This window comes from Phalacrocorax aristotelis, chromosome 5 (assembly GCF_949628215.1).
Source record: "Phalacrocorax aristotelis chromosome 5, bGulAri2.1, whole genome shotgun sequence".
Classification (NCBI taxonomy): Eukaryota; Metazoa; Chordata; class Aves; order Suliformes; family Phalacrocoracidae; genus Phalacrocorax; species Phalacrocorax aristotelis.
Genome location: NC_134280.1, coordinates 39,026,198 through 39,045,667, shown reverse-complemented (window position 1 = coordinate 39,045,667; position 19,470 = coordinate 39,026,198). Strand labels below are relative to the sequence as shown.

Below are 19,470 nucleotides of genomic sequence, written 5' to 3'. Positions count from 1 at the left end.
CAAAGCTGGGATCTGAACAGGTATATCTAAACATCAGTTCTGCTAAATCAGTATTGTCCTTCCAGAGGAGATCCCAGAGCAGCTGTGAGAAAAGTGTTCTCCAGCCAGGCCAGGCAGGGGAAGCAGAATGAGCACTGCTGGCATGCAGGCAGCTGCACATGGTGGGACAGGCTCCCCACCTGACCCCACACTTGCAGAGCTTCTGTCCACACGGCCCCTGAAACTGGCTGCTGAGGACCACCTATGATAGGAGTATGTATGAGTCCTGCAAGCCTAGCAGGATAGGCACTATGTTATCAAACCAGTCTCAGCAGTGGGAGTGCATATACTTGGAAAAGACACAGCTGAGGGCTATTTTCAGTTCTCTGAGATTCACTAGTCAATCAGATAGCTCAGAAACTTCTTGATATCAAGAGATTTACTTGCAGGTTTAATCAACATCATCAAATTAAGATTAAAATAAGTTCTTCTATGTATTCTTCCATCTTCCTCTCTCAAGAAATGCTAAATAGTTTATTTATGTTCAGACATGCATCCTCTGCCTTCCACACCCGCTGTTGCTGCTTAGTCATACTCTGTGACTACGCAACCAGTTGTTACAGAATTTGTGCAAAGTCACAGATGGGGGATTAAAATTTCATTTCACTTAGGAGAACCAGAGTGAAGAAGTGTGAATCCATTTACATAACTCTACAGTAATTATAAAATTTGAAAGTGGAACTAAAATGTATTAGAAAATTAATTATTTTATTACAAAGCATCTGGCTAGTATTTTTTTCTGTTAAGATAAAATCATTTTCCTTTTGTAATCACCCCAGGTACAAGAGATTTGGGCCTGATCCTGCAAAGGCTTAAGCACTTCAGTAACTTCCACACACAAATAATCCCACCAGGAGTCAAACCATAACATCACATGAATGGAATCATTGATCCAAAGCACACAGAAGTCAATAGATGCCTTGCTGCTGATTGTAATTAGCTTTGGATGAAGCTAAGCAGATACAAGCCTATGCAAGACTGGGCCCTCTGTTAGGATCCTGACATCTCCAAAACCAAGATTTAGGACCACCACGAACATAAAGAGACTTGTCACTGTAGCTGATACATATCTGCACTCCCTAGGCCATCTGAAGGCAAGCCCAGATCAACTCTCATACAATACCTCTGTGTCTCTTGGCCCAGGATTTGCATCTGGGTAGAACTGTGCTGTGAAAATTGGTCTGGTCTCATGCATAATGCCCTGCAGGAATAAAAACAATTGTCTTAGACACCTCCTTGCAAGTGGGCTAGAGAACAGAAAGCCACACCTTTCCCCTGTAAGCACTGAAGGCCAAAGGACTGGGGTGTTTCTAGGAGCTGCCAAATTTACATCCATTTCATTCCCAGTCTTCAAACAATGTTGTATCTGAGGAGTCATTGAGCCTCTTGCTCTTCTGCTAACACTCCAATGCCTGTATAACCCACTGAGCTGTGCGTGGATGAGAGGCACAGTGGAAACATCACTTCCACTACAACAGCAAACACTGCTAAGTTGTAACCACTTAACAGAGCAGACAAGCTAGTCTCCCTCCAGGGGTAAACCTGGACCAGACAGCGAAGAAAAACATACATGGCAAGAAAAGATCATCTTGGACAAGGCTGTTACGGAATGAAAGGTTTTACCATCCTGATCTGTTTGGTTCTGTTATAGGAGAGATGGATTTGGGTCACGCTCTTTACTTCCATAACTCGCTTTAAATACTGACACGGGGCCTTGCATATGATCTCTGCCCTGCATGGTTTTGACGCCTGTGATGAAGTGGAACCACTGCTGTGGACAAACAATAGCTATGAAGGACCTAAGCTGAGTTTGGAGACAGTTCTTGTAGTTTCAGAGAAGCCCTGAAAAACAGCCTTCTCATTGCCATGGCCTGACAGCACCAAGCAGCGCGGTGCATCGGGAGACTACTCTGTAGCTGTCATTGCTTATAGCCCCTGATTCCAGATGGAAATAGAGAGGTCCCTCAAGAGGGAACCCAGGAAAAAATAGTTCTGATACAACCTGCTTCCTTTAGGAATGGACAAAGGAGTCCCAACAGCTCCTATAGAGCAACAATGCCATCCAGAGCTGCAGAGTGGGATGCTGGCATAGGATAGGGATGAGAGATGAGCTACTGACCACAGCTGACCCATTACGGTATGAGTTTCTGCCCTCAGAATAAAGAATGTCATCAGATTGTCACATTTGCCCTGAATGCTCATGTTACTTCTAGTTACATATAAATATATTTTAAAAATATTCACTCCATAGCTTGTCAGTATTTGGAAACTTGTGTTGACCCTGTCCAGCTGCAATGGGTTAGGTCAGTCACAAGAAATGTTTTTTTTCCTCTTTCAATCAGAAGAATGCAACATACTGCACATGAGAGCCCATCCAACCCTGTTCCTGTTTGTGCATCCCATGCTAAACAACATTGCTCCTTGACCCTCTCCATCTATGAAGGTTTAGGAGACTGATGCTGCTTTGGGGCTCACAGAAATGGTCCTTTAGCTCACATAAAAGATTGTCATGCTTCTAGATCCAGAAGTCTCATGTCCAACCTTATCACCTGCTTTATGCAAAAGCACCATCATACTGGTCTCCCATCTTCAGCTAAAGCAAATGTGAAAGGCCTGAGGATGAAAGGGTTCAGCTTGTCAACACAGCTAAAAGAAACTCATTTCAAAAATTGAACTGAACAGCTACAAGTTTTTTGTATTAATATCTTGTTTGGTAACATTTGTCTCTGTTTAGTTATGTAAGGATAAAAAAATAAGCAAGTGACAAACAACAAACTTATTCTAAAACCATCAGCTGGAAATTACTGCTCCTCAATCCTGCAAACTATAGCCAGGACATGCCAGAACAGCACTGTTCAATCTGCCAGGCTTGATGTGGGGCATTTATACAAAACAAGGGAGAGGCATATTCCTGTGAGGGAAATTGCTTTTGAAAATACTTTCTTTTCAATGATTTTCTGATAAATAACAAGGCTTCACTGACTTGTACAACACTGGGCCTAATGGACAAGATTTAAAACGGGCAATTACAAAGCCCGAGATCTGTCTCAATGTCTGTCTGACCTTGTCAAAACTGAGCTATGGGATGTTGTTTTCCTTCCTGTGCTTTTCCCTGTTCAGCTGTAAACCTCCAGAAGCCAGGCATTTTTAATTTTTTTCTCTACAGGGATGTCACTTGACATGAGACCTTTACCTTAGATCCTGTAAGTTGTTTTCTAGAGGTACCTGTCTCTCTCTCTCATTACTTTAGTCCTTGGAATTCTATTTACAGACCAAATTAGACTGCAATAATTTTTGTTTTCTGTGCTGGGCAACACAGAGCCAATACAACAAAACAGTGCCACAGGCTCGTGCACCTGCAGCACAAGCCCTAAGACAACAGTAACTGAGTGAGCACAACTAATGGTAGGGAAATCACAGAAGTTAATACGGCACCTGTTCAAGGGAAGTCATATGGTCACTGTTGCAACCCTACACTTTGGGCTAGAATGGGAACAGTGGTAATGGTTCACCCCCTTTTTGGCTGTAAGGCAGGGCCCCAAGTAAAGTATATGGTCAGAATATCAAGTTTAGTCCTGAAAACTAACTGTAATCTGATAGCAAGCTTCCAGGAGGTGAAATAAAATGAGATGGAGCCCTCACTCGCTAGAGACTACTATGTGCAGGTATCTGGAAAGCATGAGCTCACCTCATTTGTTTGATCATTGGCATTCACAAAGAGAGGTTTCCAGCCACGTGGGAGTGTAGAGCTGTCGATGGCGTAACCGTGGTTCTGAGCAGTGATGACAGCCTGCCCATTCACTGCATTCAGGACAGGCTGGTTCTGTCCTCTGAAAGAGAAAGGATCAGAGAACAGGGGATGGAAGTGCTGGATGTGTCCAAATGCCACAGTTAGGAAGAGCTGATAACTGTGGGGCTATACATAACAGTTCAATTACAGTTGTTCAAATACTGGCAGCCATTCTCAAAATGGTAAGTCCCAGGAGAAACTTTGCTATCCTTCAGTTTGATGGGGATCAATTACATCACATACTTTCAAAACACCCTCAAAAAAAAAAAAAAGGCAATGCATGACATGTCAGTTTAAATTAAAGGCAAAGAGAATGTCTGGAATGAAGAAATAATGTTACTGGTATGCTAGCTCCCGTTAAGGCAGTTCAGAAGCAGAGCACTGCTGCTCTGTGGCCTTTTGCAATGCTGAGCTGGTCTATCTGGGCCCTGGGAAGCAGAAGAGCTGCCGCACCTGTTGGCCATCTGCATCTTGTAGGAAGTAGCTCCGGCTGCTATTCCAGTGATTAGATTCCCCATGCTAATTCCAAACAAAGGCTCTGAGCGATTGCTCTCCAGGACCTAAAAGGAAAAGGTTTTCAAGAATACTGGGGTGTCTCTGTTCAGCAATTCCAGCATAAACCATGCTAGTTCCCACACAGACTTGGGGAAAAAGCTGAATGCAAGGGTTGCAACAGCCCATAATTGAAAGTTTCCTCCTCTCCTCTGCTTCAGAAGGAAACCTCAGAGCACCGCTTGATGCCTCGGTCTACTCAAGGGGAACAAGCAATGACACTCTGCACTACAGCCATTTAGTGCAGGGCATTATTTCAAATGGGAGCACTGTGAAATCAGGGCTGTTCTTTCATAACGTCACAGGGGTCCTGAAAGAGCACAGGGTGCTTTAAGGCACTAGTAAAGTAATTGTGTTTACTAAGTATTTTTCACCAGGGTCTGTATAGCCTTATTGTAAATGCTGGTCTGGAGACAACTCCCAGTGGAACAAGATGAGGAATAACCCAGGCAGCTGAAATGACTGAATGACATTGGTCTGTAACATATTAGTACAACCTACTGTTTAGATTGCAGGTACTTAAAAAAAAGGCAAATAAACAAGAGTAACTGGCCTATGGCTATTATACTGTACCTTTCTGACATTCTGAATCACCTCCTGGGCCTTCATGGGATCCCCTGGACCTCCAGAAATTATGAGCCCGTCATACTCCATGTTGGTGAAATCATGGTCCCATGGAACCAAATGCACTTCTGCACCTCGCTGCGGGGGTGGGGGTGGGGAAACAAACACAAAAACCACCGCAAAAACCCAAACAAAGAAACAACAACAAAAACAAACCCGAAAACAAGGGAACAAGAAATAAGGAGAGGAGGAGAACAAATGAATTTGTGTCAGGAGGTTGTTCCCACGCTCTCATGTCTCAGAGGCTGAGTTTGGATTTCAGCCATTCTTTTGCCAGGGACAATAATGAGGCTTCTCTCCATTATCTGCCCAGATTATTTTCACAAAACTATTCTATTAGACTTAGTCTCTTTGAGCCATCTCTGTATTTGTCAAGTTTGTCTGAAATTCACTAATGAGATCAAAACTTACGAATGGAATGCACAATAAGTGTGTATGCACACATGTAAAATATGTTTGATTTTACATGGTGCATCCTAACTGCTAAAATCAGGCTTCACAGTCTCGTTCTATGACATGCCAGACATAGTTCTGCACATAAAAAGTGGGACGAACATCCACACTAACTAAAAAACAGAAACAGAGAAACCCTGTACATCTAGCAAATGAGAGGAAACCACATTCATTCCTCCTGTATACCTACAGAGGCAAGGACTGTTATACCACTGTGCTAACAACAGGAAAATATTTTCACAGAATCATCGAATTAAAGAATAACTCAGGCTGGAAGGACTTCAGAAGGTCATCTGATCCAATCCCTGCTCAAAGCAGGGGTAACTTCATCTTTAGGGCAGGCAATTGAAGGCATTGGTCAGTTGAGTTTTCAGTATCTTCAAGGACAGGCATTCCACAACTTCTCTGGGCCTGTGTCAGCCACTCACCACCCTCACTGCAAAATTTTTAATCCATTTATTTATTTTTGACAATGTTTACCTTCCTTGGTTGTTCTTTAGAGAGACTGTGCCTTGTCTTTTTAAAGCTCACATTATAGGAACTCTCATGGCTGAGAGGTTGCTGCACAGGTCCTCTTCCTTACCCCTTCAATACAGTGTACCATGTTCAGAAAGGATCTCCCAGTCCATAAAAATAATCCTAAAAATTGTACCTCATTTTAGGAGGGTAACTGCTACTCAAATGGATGTGTCCAGGTGCAAGGAAGGCTAGTGAATACAGGTGAGGCTTTTACCAAAGCAAAACAAGAGATGAAGGACAAACCACTGACCTACCTTTACCAGCAGGCGGATAACATTGTGCTTCAACCCACAGTCGACAGCTACAACTTTAATTGGATTCCCTCTGCCATAAACCTTGACTTCCTATAAAAAGACAGGCCATGCTGTAGAAGACAGACCACCTCTCACCCCAAAACACAAGGAAGACGAGTAGAATAACTTTTCAACATGTGGCAACTGGTACTTAACAATCAATTTACATAGAAATCTCCATTTCAGAAGTACTGCGGACATTAGCACTTCCCTTATTTTTCTGTGAAAGTAGAAGCTATAATGCTATTTTATATACTGTTGATTACAGCAGTAACAGCAATCCCTAAGAAATCACTTGTTTCCATAGCTAATGACAAGCTTTTTTTTCCTGTGTTTCACCTCATTAGCAGTGAAGCAACAAGCCAGTTTTCTCAGGTTATTGCAGCCCAAGAGAAATGCCAGATACACAGCGAGATATTTTCAGCTGAAGTTATCCTGCTGATGCCAGGGGAGCACAGGTACTTCACACCAGGTACAGATCCATCACATCAAACACCACCCTGATGCTCCAGTCACAGTAAGACCAAAGCACAGCACAGCTAGAGATATCCTGTGAGTGACCTCTAGTGCATCACAGCAGTACAGACCAGGCCAAGCAGGTGACTGAGCGTGACCTATGTCTATATGGACCTGACAGTTTAACATATCAGACAACACTTCTCCTTTTCCATCTACTGTTCCTTAACTCATTCCACAAAGTAAATTGTCAACAGCCCAAATATGGACCAGTGTGCTTTGTACACCCACTCGTCTATTGCTCACAACCAGCATGGAAGACAGTGAGGTCAAACCACCATAGAATCATAGAATCATTAAAGTTGGAAAAGACCCTTAATATCATCGAGTCCAACCGCTAACCTATCACTGCCAAGTCCACCACTAAACCATATCCTCAAGCACCACATCTACCCTTCTTTTAAATACCTCCAGGGATGGAGACTCCACCACCTCCCTGGGCAGCCTGTTCCAATGTTTGACAATCCTTTCGGTGAAGAAGTTTTTCCTAATATCCAACCTAAACTTCCCCTGGCGCAGCTTGAGGCCATTTCCTCTCGTTCTATCGCTTGTTACTAGGGAGAAGAGACCGAGCACCGCCTCACTACAACCTCCTTTCAGGCAGTTGTAGAGAGCGATAAGGTCTCCCCTCAGCCTCCTCTTCTCCAGGCTGAACAACCCCAGTTCCCTCAGCTGCTCCTCATAAGACTTGTTTTCTAGACCCTTCACCAGCTTCATTGCCCGTCTCTGGACACGCTCCAGCACCTCAGTGTCCTTGTAGTGAGGGGCCCAAAACTGAACACAGCATTTGAGGTGTGGCCTCACCAGTGCCGAGTACAGGGGCACGGTCACCTCCCTGCTCCTGCTGGCCACACCATTCCTGATACAAGCCAGGATGCTGTTGGCCTTCTTGGCCACCTGGGCACGCTGCTGGCTCATGTCCAGCCGGCTGTCAACCAACACCCCCAGGTCTTTCTCTGCTGGGCAGCTCTCCAGCCATTCTTCCCCAAGACTGTAGCGTTGCATGGGGTTGTTGTGACCAAAGTGCAGGACCTGGTGCTTCGCCTTGTTAAACCGCATACAATTGGCCTCGGCCCAATGATCCAGCCTGTCCAGATCCCTCTGTAGGGTCTTCCTGCCCTCCAGCAGATCGACACTTCCACCCAGCTTGGTGTCATCTGCAAACTTACTGAGGGTGCACTCGATCCCCTCATCCAGATCATCAGTGAAGATATTGAACAGGACCGGCCCCAACACTGAGCCCTCGGGAACACCACTCGTGACCAGCCGCCAACCGGATTTGACTCCATTCACTACCACTCTCTGGGCTCGGCTGTCCAGCCAGCTTTTAACCCAGCGCAGAGTGCACTTGTCCAAGCCGTGAGCAGCCAGCTTCTCCAGGAGAATGCTGTGGGAGACAGTGTCAAAGGCCTTACTAAAGTCCAGGCAGACAACATCCACAGCCTTCCCCTCGTCCACTAAGCGGGTGACCTTATCATAGAAGGATATGGGCCTCGATACTGCAACGTGCAGACATATTGACAGACAGCTGTAGCACTGATGTAAGGTTATTTACAGACAGCTCCTTTCTGAAGCTTGCTGAATTATTTTACTTGTTACATGACTGCAATTAGCACCAGGCTGGGGTGTTAATTCATCAATAAGCACATAAGGCAGCCTTCTTCCCTCTAAAAATAAACTCTATGCTTACCTTCAGTTATAAAAGCTGATACTGGTAGGTGTACTTTATCCAAAGTGGCTTTTCTCTTGTGCAAAACACTACTGAAAAAAAAGTTGTTGGGGTTTTTTTTTTTTGTTTGGTTGGGGTTTTTGGGGGGATTTCTGGGTTTGGAGGTTTTTTTGTTGTTGGTGTTGTTTTTTAAAAAAAAACCTAGGTGACTCCTTTTTAGTCAGCTTCCCTGGCATTCATACTTCACAGCTGGGCCCCTTTATGAAAAGATGCTAAAATCCATGCCCAATATGCCCGGTGTTTGGTGATGAACTGAACCTTTTCACAGAAGGATTGTGATCAGTCAGAAGGAAAAATATCCCCTCTGTAGGGAGCCCAAGATGAAGTTTATTAGCAGAACATTACAACTCGTCCCTCTGTGTTATCCTCAGTTCTTGTTTTAACCTTTATCGTCTCAAAGATTAAGATGAAGACATTTTTAGGATACAAGAGCATATCCTATGTGAGGACAGCTCTGATCATCATCAGGAGTGACTTACTGCAAGGGTGGAAGAGATTGAGTACCAGAAGCCACCTGCCTTCACTACAAGGTTTCAGGCTGCAACACGTGAATGGCCAGCCATCCCTAATCCACCTTTGATGACATGACTCAGCACACAGCCAGTAGCGTTACCACTGCTGTTGCAACAACAGCTGTGTAATGCTGGAAGGAGATTTTTGTATCAGAATGTATCTTGTATTTCATACTACAGAATCAGATGGCAAAGTACACCACAATGCCTTTCTGAGAATGAGTAGAATGGAAATCATATTGAAACTGGGTCTTGTTAGATCACTCAAGCCTTCTGATATGAAGCTGTGCTGGACATCAAATATGACAGTATCTTCACATTCACCAATGAACAAGTGGATTCTACTTCCACAGTCCATAGTGGAACTGTATCACTGCACAGGAATTGTATGGGTCTTCTACCTGCTGTCCTTCAGGCTTTTAGGAAGTGGGTTTCAAAAATCTCAAAAAGATTAAGGTGCCCAGTTCTCACAGAAACTAAGTTAGCATGATGTGCCAGAGTCCATTAAGAAAAACTCACCCTCCTTTTTAAAAGGGCTTTTGGACACAACGTAATGCCCCACAACATCCATACTTAAAAATCTGAAAAATATTATGAAGCAACGGTCTCCCTCAAAGGTTCTCCTTGGCTGTCCTAATAGCCGCAGGGTGTTGTGGGACAAAACTGCTTGAAGTACTTCAATTACCTCACTCTCAAAACTCCTCCCTGTCCAATTTAGGCTATGATTTGTTAAAACATTTCCTTCAGCAGCAAGACTGATTTTAGGTGTTGCTGTCTTCACAACCCTCTCCCTACTTCTCACACTTACTATTCCTCTGTAGTGTAGAGCACTGACCCCTGCATCTGGCTGAGAGTATCTCTAGACAGAAACCAGACTGGGAACTGGATCAGAAAATTGTTAAAATATATTCCTTCTAAAGCCAGAGGATTTCCCTCTTCTGTTCACCACACAGTCTATAAAATACTGTCCCAGTCTGAAAGGATGAAGTGGGAAGGCTGTGAGCCAGCAGTCAGGGAGAGTAGAAACTCCGGCTGGCAATAGCGCTGAGAACAAAAGGAATAAGTGGGGCTGTATGTGTGGATAGAAGTGACCTTTTAGTTTCAAGTGGTTAAATACTTCTCATCTGCTTTGGGACCCTGACCATCACATGCACCAAAATACACCTCTGACAAAAGCTCCTGCAAAATACTGGCAGTTTTCTACATTCCCTGCCCTCTATAGGGACCTTAGCAAATAGAGTCTACACCATTAGCACCTAAAGAATGGGGGGGGGGGAGGGAAGAAATCAATCACTCCTAATGTGCAATTGATAAGCAGATTCCTGATCTTACTGTATCCTGATTTACATGAAAATAGCTGTTTAGCAACAGATAGATTATCATGTCCAGTAATTACCAGCATTGAACAGCTTACTTGATTTTCAGCTTTATTTGTGATATTGCTTTTTAAGCCTATAAAATGAAGTTATAAACATAATGAGACCACCAAAGCTCTGTTAATCTTCTTATATCTCCCTTTTAGAAGCTATTTGCAGCATCTTTACAGTAATTCTGTCTTAGTAATTGCAGAGTTTAGCATCAGCAACCTTGCCTATTTCTGAGTTACTGCTCAAAATGGCTCTACCTGCATCTTGCAATCATAGATCACAGCCTCAATAAACAATTGCCATCCTTCTGTGTAGCACCAAGGCTCTGACTCAAAATACAGTGGAGGCATTGGCATGAGTTGGTGAGATCCCCAAAGGTGAGATTTGCATGGCAGTCTATGTATTCCAGAAGCATCCCAGGTAACCAGTCACTACTGTAAATCCAAGCCTGGATGGAGACTGTGCTTCAAATTCCCATTTGCTCACTGACCAGTCTGTTCGGGACTGCTTCGCGCTCATGCCACTAACACACCAGCTTGTGTGCAGAACAGCACACAAAAGCAACTATTTGCAGAGCTCTTCCAGAGCCTCACTGATCTTGAAGGAGCTGCAAACACCATAGTAAGCATGGAATTTGTAATATACATACACTCAGTTCTCGTATCAGTCAATGGTGTTAAGCACCCAAGGCACTCTTTATCCCACAATTAATTCCCCAAAGGGTCCACAATTTAAGATGGTAACACTTGCACTGGAAACAGAAGAGTTACTATTTTTAGCATGGGCCTGGTTTGCTACATCCTCATGACTTGTAACGTTCTCCTCAGCTTGTGACCGAACATAGTTTGCATGCTCAGCTATCAGAGTACGAACTTAACTGGTATTCTGTATACTTCTATAGACAAAGCAGCTCATTCCAGTAATATTAGGACCAGGGGATACCTAAGTTGTCTCTTTCTGAAATCTAGAAATATCTTCTGGAATCACCTCAATAAAATTATGCCTGAACACAGATTATCAAATATTATTGTGAGCTTTTCTGAAACTTCAGGAAAGCAACTATTCTTTTTATTCTTTCTCCATATGTTTGAAAATGTCCACCATATTCTAGGTCTATCTGTATTCCCAATACTTCTCAAACCTCTCTTTGTGACACACAATCCTCTGATCAGAGTACTGGTCAGACTACATCCAGCTCAACACAGCTCATTTTACATCTTCAACACTGCACCTAAGAAGCCATGGGGATTCTAACAGGATGATGTTGAGATGACAGTCCTTCAAAGGTCTAGAAAGGTGCACGGTTTAGAAAAGGTCCCCAAGTTGTTTAGAAAGACCAGATAATCCCCAGAGCAAATGGGGAGCAGTTACTACCTGGAGCATAGAGCACTGGGACTACAGAAGAACTTCTCACCTTTGTTGAAACTTCTGCAATTAAGTTTTGCTTATTTGGGTCTGCAAACTCCATGGGTTGACCTTCAAATTCAATCTTCCCAAGTACCATGCCCTGTGGAAATACACCAGTAAACAACAAAGCATGAGCAAAGGAGAAGCTGTGAACACTGGGACAAGGTGCTGACAGGCACAGCAACTGGAACAGCTGTTTGGAGATGGTTTCTTGGCGGCTTATAACCATTTCTAGCAGCTTCAGAAGTTTATGAGCCTACTTCTGTATCAAAAATCTGTTTAAAATCCTTCGTTCAGAGGAAAGGCATTTTCAACAGTAAAATTTGTTAATAGGCAGTTTGGCAAGCTGTCTAGTGACAGTAAAATGGGTTGCCTTCCAAGAGGATCAGAATTCAGATCCCCACATGACTGTTGCGTAGAACCGGGAGTAATCCACAAAGCAGTTTTAAGCTTTTTGGTTTTGGAAACCCACTGTTAGGTCTTTAGCCACCTCCTGTGGATAGCTACAAGGCAGCAGACACAGGGGTAAGGCAAAGTTGTGTAGGAGGTAGGTCAGCACAGCTGTTTTCTGAATAAGCTGTTAAAAAAAAAAAATCACCTCCAGCAAGCTCTATTCATTATTGCTGTTACCACCTCGCAGAAGCTAGGACAGTCTTGCTCTACCAGCAGCATATCCTTCTCCACCTTCTGCTCACTAAAGTTCTCAGTGGAAAAATCCCTGGTTTGTCTTTGCCCCACTCCTGGAATAAGTGGGATTAACGTAGGGTTAACCTCTTCTCAGCATGGGGACAGGGTGTGTGGTACAGAACTTTTCAAGGATGAAAGGGGAAAGTAGAACAGAGGAAGTCAGTGTTTTGTTTTATTTTTTAACACATAACACTTTCATAATAAAACATGTTAAAGTCAGCTTGCCCAGTGGATATTTGATGAGGCAAAACTGGGAGGAGTGGCTGATACACCAGAAGGCTGTGCTGTCACCCAGCGAGACCTGGACAGGCTAGAGAGCTGGGCCTAGGGGAACATCATGAAATTCAACAAGAGCAAGTGCAAGGACATGAACCTGGGGAGGAACAGCCGCATGCACCAGTACAGGTTGGGGGCTGAACCACTGGAAAGCAGCTCTGTTGAGAAGGACCTTGGAGTGCTCATGCACAGCAAGTTGACCCTGAGCCAGCACTGTGCCCTTGAGGCCAAGAAGGCCAACGGTATCCTGGGGTGCATTACAAGGAGAGGTTATCCTCTCCCTCTGCTCTGCCCTAGTGAGGCCACATTGGAGTGCTGTGTCCAGTTTTGGGTCACCCAGTTCAAGAAGGACAGGGACTGCTTGAGCAAGTCCAGTGGAGAGCTACCAAGATGATCAGGGGGCTGGAGCATCTCCCTTATGAGGAAAGGCTGAGAGACCTGGGTTTGTTCAGCCTGGAGAAGAGAAGGCTGAGGGGAGAATCTTATCAGTGCTTATGAATATCTAAAGGGTGGGTGTCAAGGGAATGGGACTGGACTCTTTTCAGTGGTGCCCAATGACAGGACAAGGGGCAATGGGCACAAGTGGGAACACAGGAAGTTCCACCTGAATATGAGGAAAAACTTTTTTACTTTGAGGGTGCCAGAGCAGTGGCACAGGCTGCCCAGAGAGGTTGTGGAGTCTCCTTCCCTGGAGACATTCAAAACCTGCCTGGATGAGTCCCTGTGCCTCCTGCTTTAGGTGTGCCCGCTCAAGCAGGGGGGTTGAGAGGAGATGTTTTCCAGAGGTCCCTTCCAACCCCTGCCATTCTGTGATTTTGCGAGATCAGACCAGCATGCACACCAGGATTGTTGACTGGGTTTTGCAACGCTTCCATGAGATACTTCCATGGTTGGCCATACCTGAAGTACCCTTGCCATTTTCCTATGGCAAAAAAGAGCCACACCTTGCATTGCCACGTGCACTACTAAAGGTAAGTCTTTAAAGACAGTTTTGCTTTTAACAGTGGCTGACATCCTATCTCGAGTAGCACCTTACACCAAAAGCTACTCCAGGCTGCTTTGTGTGCAGCAAAGCTGAAAAGGTCAGCAACATCTTAAACAACTCCAGTTCTTGAGAACCACAGAAACTGCTGAGTGCCACCACACAGTCAGTCCCATAAACTCTGATGACAAAGCCCTAAAGCCACTGCTCTCAAACAGGAACCCTGTGTCTTTCCTTGCTCCCAGATTATTCAGCCAAAGTGCCCTGCATTTATCTTTAGAGTCCAATTTAACAAGTCACTGCTCATTTCTACATTTATCATAATGTTCTTGCCCCCAATTTATAAACAGACATGAAGTGAAATACAAAGCTGTTTTTTTTTTAACCTGAGAACACTGGGAGAAAAGCTACATTATGCACTATTTTTAAAGTCATAAATCAATACGACTCAGAGTCACAGTATAATGGGCACTACTACCATACACTAAGTTACAGGATAAACATTGAAAGCATGTTTACTTTGGATGAAAGGAATGCTGATCCATTAAACAGTATGTCTCAAGAAAGTAGAAAAATGTATTGCCATTTTCTATTGTATTAAACTGCACTTGTCTGCTTTCTATAACAGCAGGACGATGCCTTATCTTCCCATAAGAATTCATTTCTGCAAATATTCCTCTTTTCAAGATGGGTCATTCATATTTTGCTCTGTGGAGTGAAAAGGGGCTTGGGCTTGGACGGCAGACCGTGAACTGACCACCTAAAGAAAAGAGCAGCTTCAAATAATCCATTACAAAAGAGCCTCAAAGGTGCATTTACATTCAGATTGGCTTTGGTCACCATTTTAGGCAGCGTTAAAAGGTACCTTTACATTAACCTCCATTCGTTAACATAATCCTACTCATGTCCTTCAATTGCCAGCTCTTGGAAACCAGAGAAAAGTAATGACTATTAAAAATAATAACAGGCTTCAGCCAAAGAAAACCAGCCTGAGTTAGGAATGCAGCTTAGGTTATTGTAGGCATTCCTTTGTCTCTGAGGAACAGGAGAATTTCCACTGATCAAAGGTGGTGCTCTCTGTGAACTAATATCCAACAATATCTCACAGAGTTGTTGCTCTGACTGTTACTACCTGAGTAACATGTAGTTGACACTACTACCTGCTGTGTCTGACACAGTTATCCCAGGCCTTTCAATTACATCAACTTGTGCTGGTTCACTTATGTAGAACAGGAAACCCAGAGCACAGCCAAGGAGAGGGGGCTCCCTGGGATCAGAGCATTGCCACAGCTGTACAGAAGACACCGAGCCTTTGGAAGAGCACAGGTACCTGAGTAGCATCTGAGGTCAAGGCAGCCCAGCAGTAGCATTGCTACCCCAGGTTTGCTGCACTGTTAGAAAAAGGGCCCAGCAATAGCAAGGTTAATGCAACTGGATCAAGGGAGGCAGACCATACCTTGTCACGAATTAATTTGGACAGCATTCTGGTATCAATCCCATACAGTGCAGGTACCTGGAGAAAACACAAGAGAAGGATAAGTTAGAGAACAAGCAGCTAAGACAGAGGAAGCCAGCAGCCAGATTACTTGACTGAGAAGAACATGTCCTTGTTTAAGGAGCTCTGGCTCTTAGCAGCACTGTTACCAAGGCTGCCTCACTTCCAGTGCTTCACTTCTCCTTATTCCCACTCATAAATAGCTTATTCTTCAAATCTAGTTTCTGCACTAAAAAACACAGAACAAAGAGCTTATGTGGTAAATATCTGTCTCATTTCTGAGCCCCATTTTGCCTTACTTATGAGTACCTAGCCCTCCCAGCTGTCACAAGTCAGTGGTAGTCTACTGACACATCCTTGACTCCCACAGCTTCAAGTCAGTGGGGTTCTGGCAGCTAACCTCTCTTGAGGTTACAACCTTGGCAACCACTAGGAGCAGCACAACAGAAACATTTGTTGAGAGAAAGAATATAATCTAATGTATAGAATTTTTATGGAGAACCAAACAGGCCCACTTAATTAACATTCCTTCTGGACAGATCTTGGAAATACCATTGCACCCTGAAAAAGAGAAATGGATGAAGAATCAGAGAACTAAGGAACACAGAATGAGTCCAGTACAGACTGGTGAAGACATCTGAGAAGAGTGGTTACCAGTCCAAAGCCAGCAGTTGTTTCCCGTTTCCATACATACAGGTTCATTCTCATAATGTAGTTATCCCTAGATTGCTCACCTGTTCTTCCTGCAACCACTCTCCCAGGCTCTTAGTAGCCTGCCAGTGGCTGTATTCATTGCTGTAATCCAGCACCAGCAAACCTGAAACCTGCAGAGAGAAGAAATGCCATTTTGCATTGAGGGATCACTCTGTACTTGCCCTGTACCTTCTGTTTTCAGTATTCATCCACTACAGACTATATCATGGACAGGACATGAGGCTAGACACAGTATGGCTGCTCTTACATAACAAAAACATAGCAAATCTGAGTCTTCACAGGGGGAGTCCACAGAACAGGTACCTGGCAAAGGGGTAAAGACTTCATGCTCTGTCATGATTGTACCTGGGCCCTTTTACTTAGGAAATTATATAATAATGTGGCTTCCAGGTAACCAAAGCTGCAAATTGCATTGAACTGAGAAAACACTTCTCATTAGAAAGAAAATGGAAATTTAAGACAAGACAAAATGGTTTATTTTGATTCATTTTTTGTTTAAGAAAGGTTTTAACTTTTAAGTGACATTTCATTTCAAAAGTCAGCTCCATTTTCCAGTGGAGTTAGATAGTTTATAAAGGAGTCATTTCACCTCAGAGCAGATAAAGCATTTCACTGGTTCTGCAATTACATGATTTTGTTTCATTTTGCAGTGCTGCCACCACTGTGTGGGCACAGCCCTGCTCCTAGCCAATATCCCCTGTCACCACAGTGTAAATACTGGTTCCCGCACTAGTACGTACGGCCTTCTCCATACCACTGTCACCTCCCCTGTTTGTGGTAGTACAGGCATATAGAGAAAAGTCTCATCACACCGAAACTTCTCATTCTCACTGGCATTTGATGTCTCTGTAGACAACCAGTCCTGGGCAAACACAGATAAATATGAGGCAGAAGGGAATGTGGAAAAAAAGCCATCCAGGACAGCGGTTCACAAAAACTGTAGCATGTCTATCACTGATGGGAAATACACCGCTTTCAGACAGCACATGGCCTGATACAGAAAGCAAGATGGATTATCTTTTCCCACCATTCCTCCAAAGGACGATATCCAGAAAAAGAAAAAGAAAGGCTAAGTATCATTGATTCCTTATAACTTCTGTGAGGGTGCCAGTAAACTCTTGTGCGCTCTTTCTCAGGCTGCTAGCACCACCCCTTGATCAGCTCTGCATTTCCCACTGTTACCTTAATCCCATCAGACTCCAGAAACCTCCTGAGGCCCATTTCATCCAAAGCAGCTGTGTCAGGCACTCCACCGTTCCCAACTATGGGGTTAGCCAGTGTAAGAATCTGTCCTTTGTAGCTGGGATCTGTCAAGGCTTCGGTGTATCTAGATGAAGGAGCAATAAAAGGCAAGTACATTGGTCTGGAGTTGAAAGGAAAACAAAAGAGCCAGTGAAAACAAGACAGGACTGAATTCCCATATGACAAAAAGACAGAAATGGTATTCATGTGAAGGCATTCTCAGTATAAAAGCAAACACATCTGTGAATCTGCCCTGACTTTGCTCTTCCTAGAAAGGTTGGACCAGATGATCCCTGAGGTCCCTTCCAACCTGTGATTCTGTGACTTTCCCACCTGTGATTAAACATCCAAAACTGAGAACCAGGAAAGGCTTTGGCTTCTCCTGTTTCATTTAAGAAAAGCATAGGAGCTATTAACAAACTCAGGCTCCTTGTGATTTAACAGAAGGTAAACAGCTACACAAAGTGCAGGGCAATCACAGAACTGCAGTAAGTGCATGGCATATCACTTGACCCACAGATAACAGCTTGGATTTGCCCATTCCCGGGGCACACCATGTGGGCAGTGCTTTGTCATTGCTTCGTCCTTCCCTCCAGGTGGCGTAAGAACTTGTCCCTCTCAGTGGCAATAGAAAGCTCAAACTGGAAAGCTGACAGACAACAGAGCTGTTTGCCCAGACTTGGTCCCTTCCCCAGTCTGGAGCTTGCAGGTCTTGAGCTGTTCAGGGCTGTAACTGCACTTTCTGTGGAGAAGCAGGTAGACAATTCTATGCCTATCTTTTGGTCTGGGGATCAGGGAAGCAGCTGTGAATCATCCTTGTGATTCCTCACTATTATTCTGGTTCTTCTCTCCTACCTGCTCTGTCAACAAACCCTGTCATGGTACCATTTCTGCAGCTTCTCCCAGCAGAGGCCTGTCCTCTCTTCTAGGCAATCTCTAGGTTCCCACCCACAGGACACCATATGTTTCACCTGACAAGACTCCTAAGTGCTTGGAAGTTGGATTGTCTATCTCTGAAGACGACAAGTTAAAGGCAATACTTTGGGATTCCGCAGTCCACCCTGGTCACAGGGCCCCAAAGTATCCTTATGTCTTCAGCCCAGGCAGAAGCCCCAGGAACAGCAATTTTGTTCAATCACTGCCTGAATACCCTTCTCACCAAGGACAGACCTAAAAGCATGGTAGAACATTCTTCTGCAGTGGAGGATCAAACCTTGGATTTTGCGAAGTATCAGCTCTGGACCAGTAGATCCAATCTCACTTTCAACTCCAGAGAGGGGGACAGGCTAAACATGGTCTACCTTCCCAATGCTCCTATTCTTCAGCTTCACATTAACATGCAGTCCTTCACTTTCCCCCTTATTCTGGAGCATACTGTTACAGCAATCCATTAAAAAATTGCTGTTTTTCAAACCAAAAACAGCTGTAGTTTAGCAACGGATGAAGTTATCCACAGAAATATTTAGCCAAATGCATAAAGATGCTTCAGGATGAATCTGCCCTATACAAAATATAATTTATTATTGTCATTATTGTTTAAACAATACATAATTGGCAACTCCAGCCACCTACCAGATATCAGCAAGTTACAAGAGACATTTTTATGGAACATTGGACTTACTGCCAGAAGATTAATTGTCAACCATTGGGAAACTCTTCACAAAACCCGGAATGGTTGCAGGCAGATATAGACAACGCAGCACACCATCTAGCTCTGAGAAATGACATGTCAAATGAACAATGGCCATGAAATATGTTCAGGTAAGCCTCTCCTGCTGTTTAAATCTATACTTCCTGCTGCAGGTAAACAACCACATGAAGTGCAGTGTGATCACCGAACTGCACTAAGTGCATGGCAAGTGCACATTTAGCATTGCTCTCTCCTAAGTCAATTGGTTATGCTTCCAAAAGACTCTTTGTTAATGACAAAGCTAAAGTAATTAACCTTTCCATGTTATTTGTTATCAGCAAACAAGGACAGAGAGCCATTGGGTTTGGCTAGGATATGAAGGCACAGCTCTGCACTAAGACTCAACGTCCTTTAAGCAGGCAAAATGCCTTGTGGAGCACAGAGGACAGATGGGAACATGAGCTCCAAAGATGCTGCAAGGTCTAATCCTTGCTGTGCCTGCCCAACGGCCTGCCTTTTTTCAGTAAATTCCCGTCAATCAGTTCTCTAGCTAGAATATCATGGGAAACACACACAGACCTATTGGAGGCAAATGCATTTACTGAGCTGTTTCAAACATGAAAGCATTTTATGGGTTGTAATT

The 19,470-nt window shown here is 43.9% G+C and overlaps 1 protein-coding gene across 3 annotated transcripts in view; it reads right to left on the bottom strand.

Annotated features, from left to right (window-relative positions):
• CPS1 (carbamoyl-phosphate synthase 1) overlaps positions 1 to 19,470 on the bottom strand; it is a 100,511-nt gene that overhangs the window by 69,016 nt on the left and 12,025 nt on the right. For all 3 annotated transcript variants that reach the window (XM_075094044.1, XM_075094042.1, XM_075094043.1), the window contains exons 3-11: positions 17,138 to 17,282; positions 15,976 to 16,065; positions 15,203 to 15,259; positions 11,809 to 11,901; positions 6,232 to 6,321; positions 4,955 to 5,083; positions 4,283 to 4,389; positions 3,728 to 3,869; positions 1,163 to 1,240 (exon numbers count right to left, since the gene is read on the bottom strand). In XM_075094044.1, coding sequence (XP_074950145.1) covers positions 1,163 to 1,240; positions 3,728 to 3,869; positions 4,283 to 4,389; positions 4,955 to 5,083; positions 6,232 to 6,321; positions 11,809 to 11,901; positions 15,203 to 15,259; positions 15,976 to 16,065; positions 17,138 to 17,282 — 931 coding nt within the window. The remainder of the gene's footprint in view (positions 1 to 1,162; positions 1,241 to 3,727; positions 3,870 to 4,282; positions 4,390 to 4,954; positions 5,084 to 6,231; positions 6,322 to 11,808; positions 11,902 to 15,202; positions 15,260 to 15,975; positions 16,066 to 17,137; positions 17,283 to 19,470) is intronic.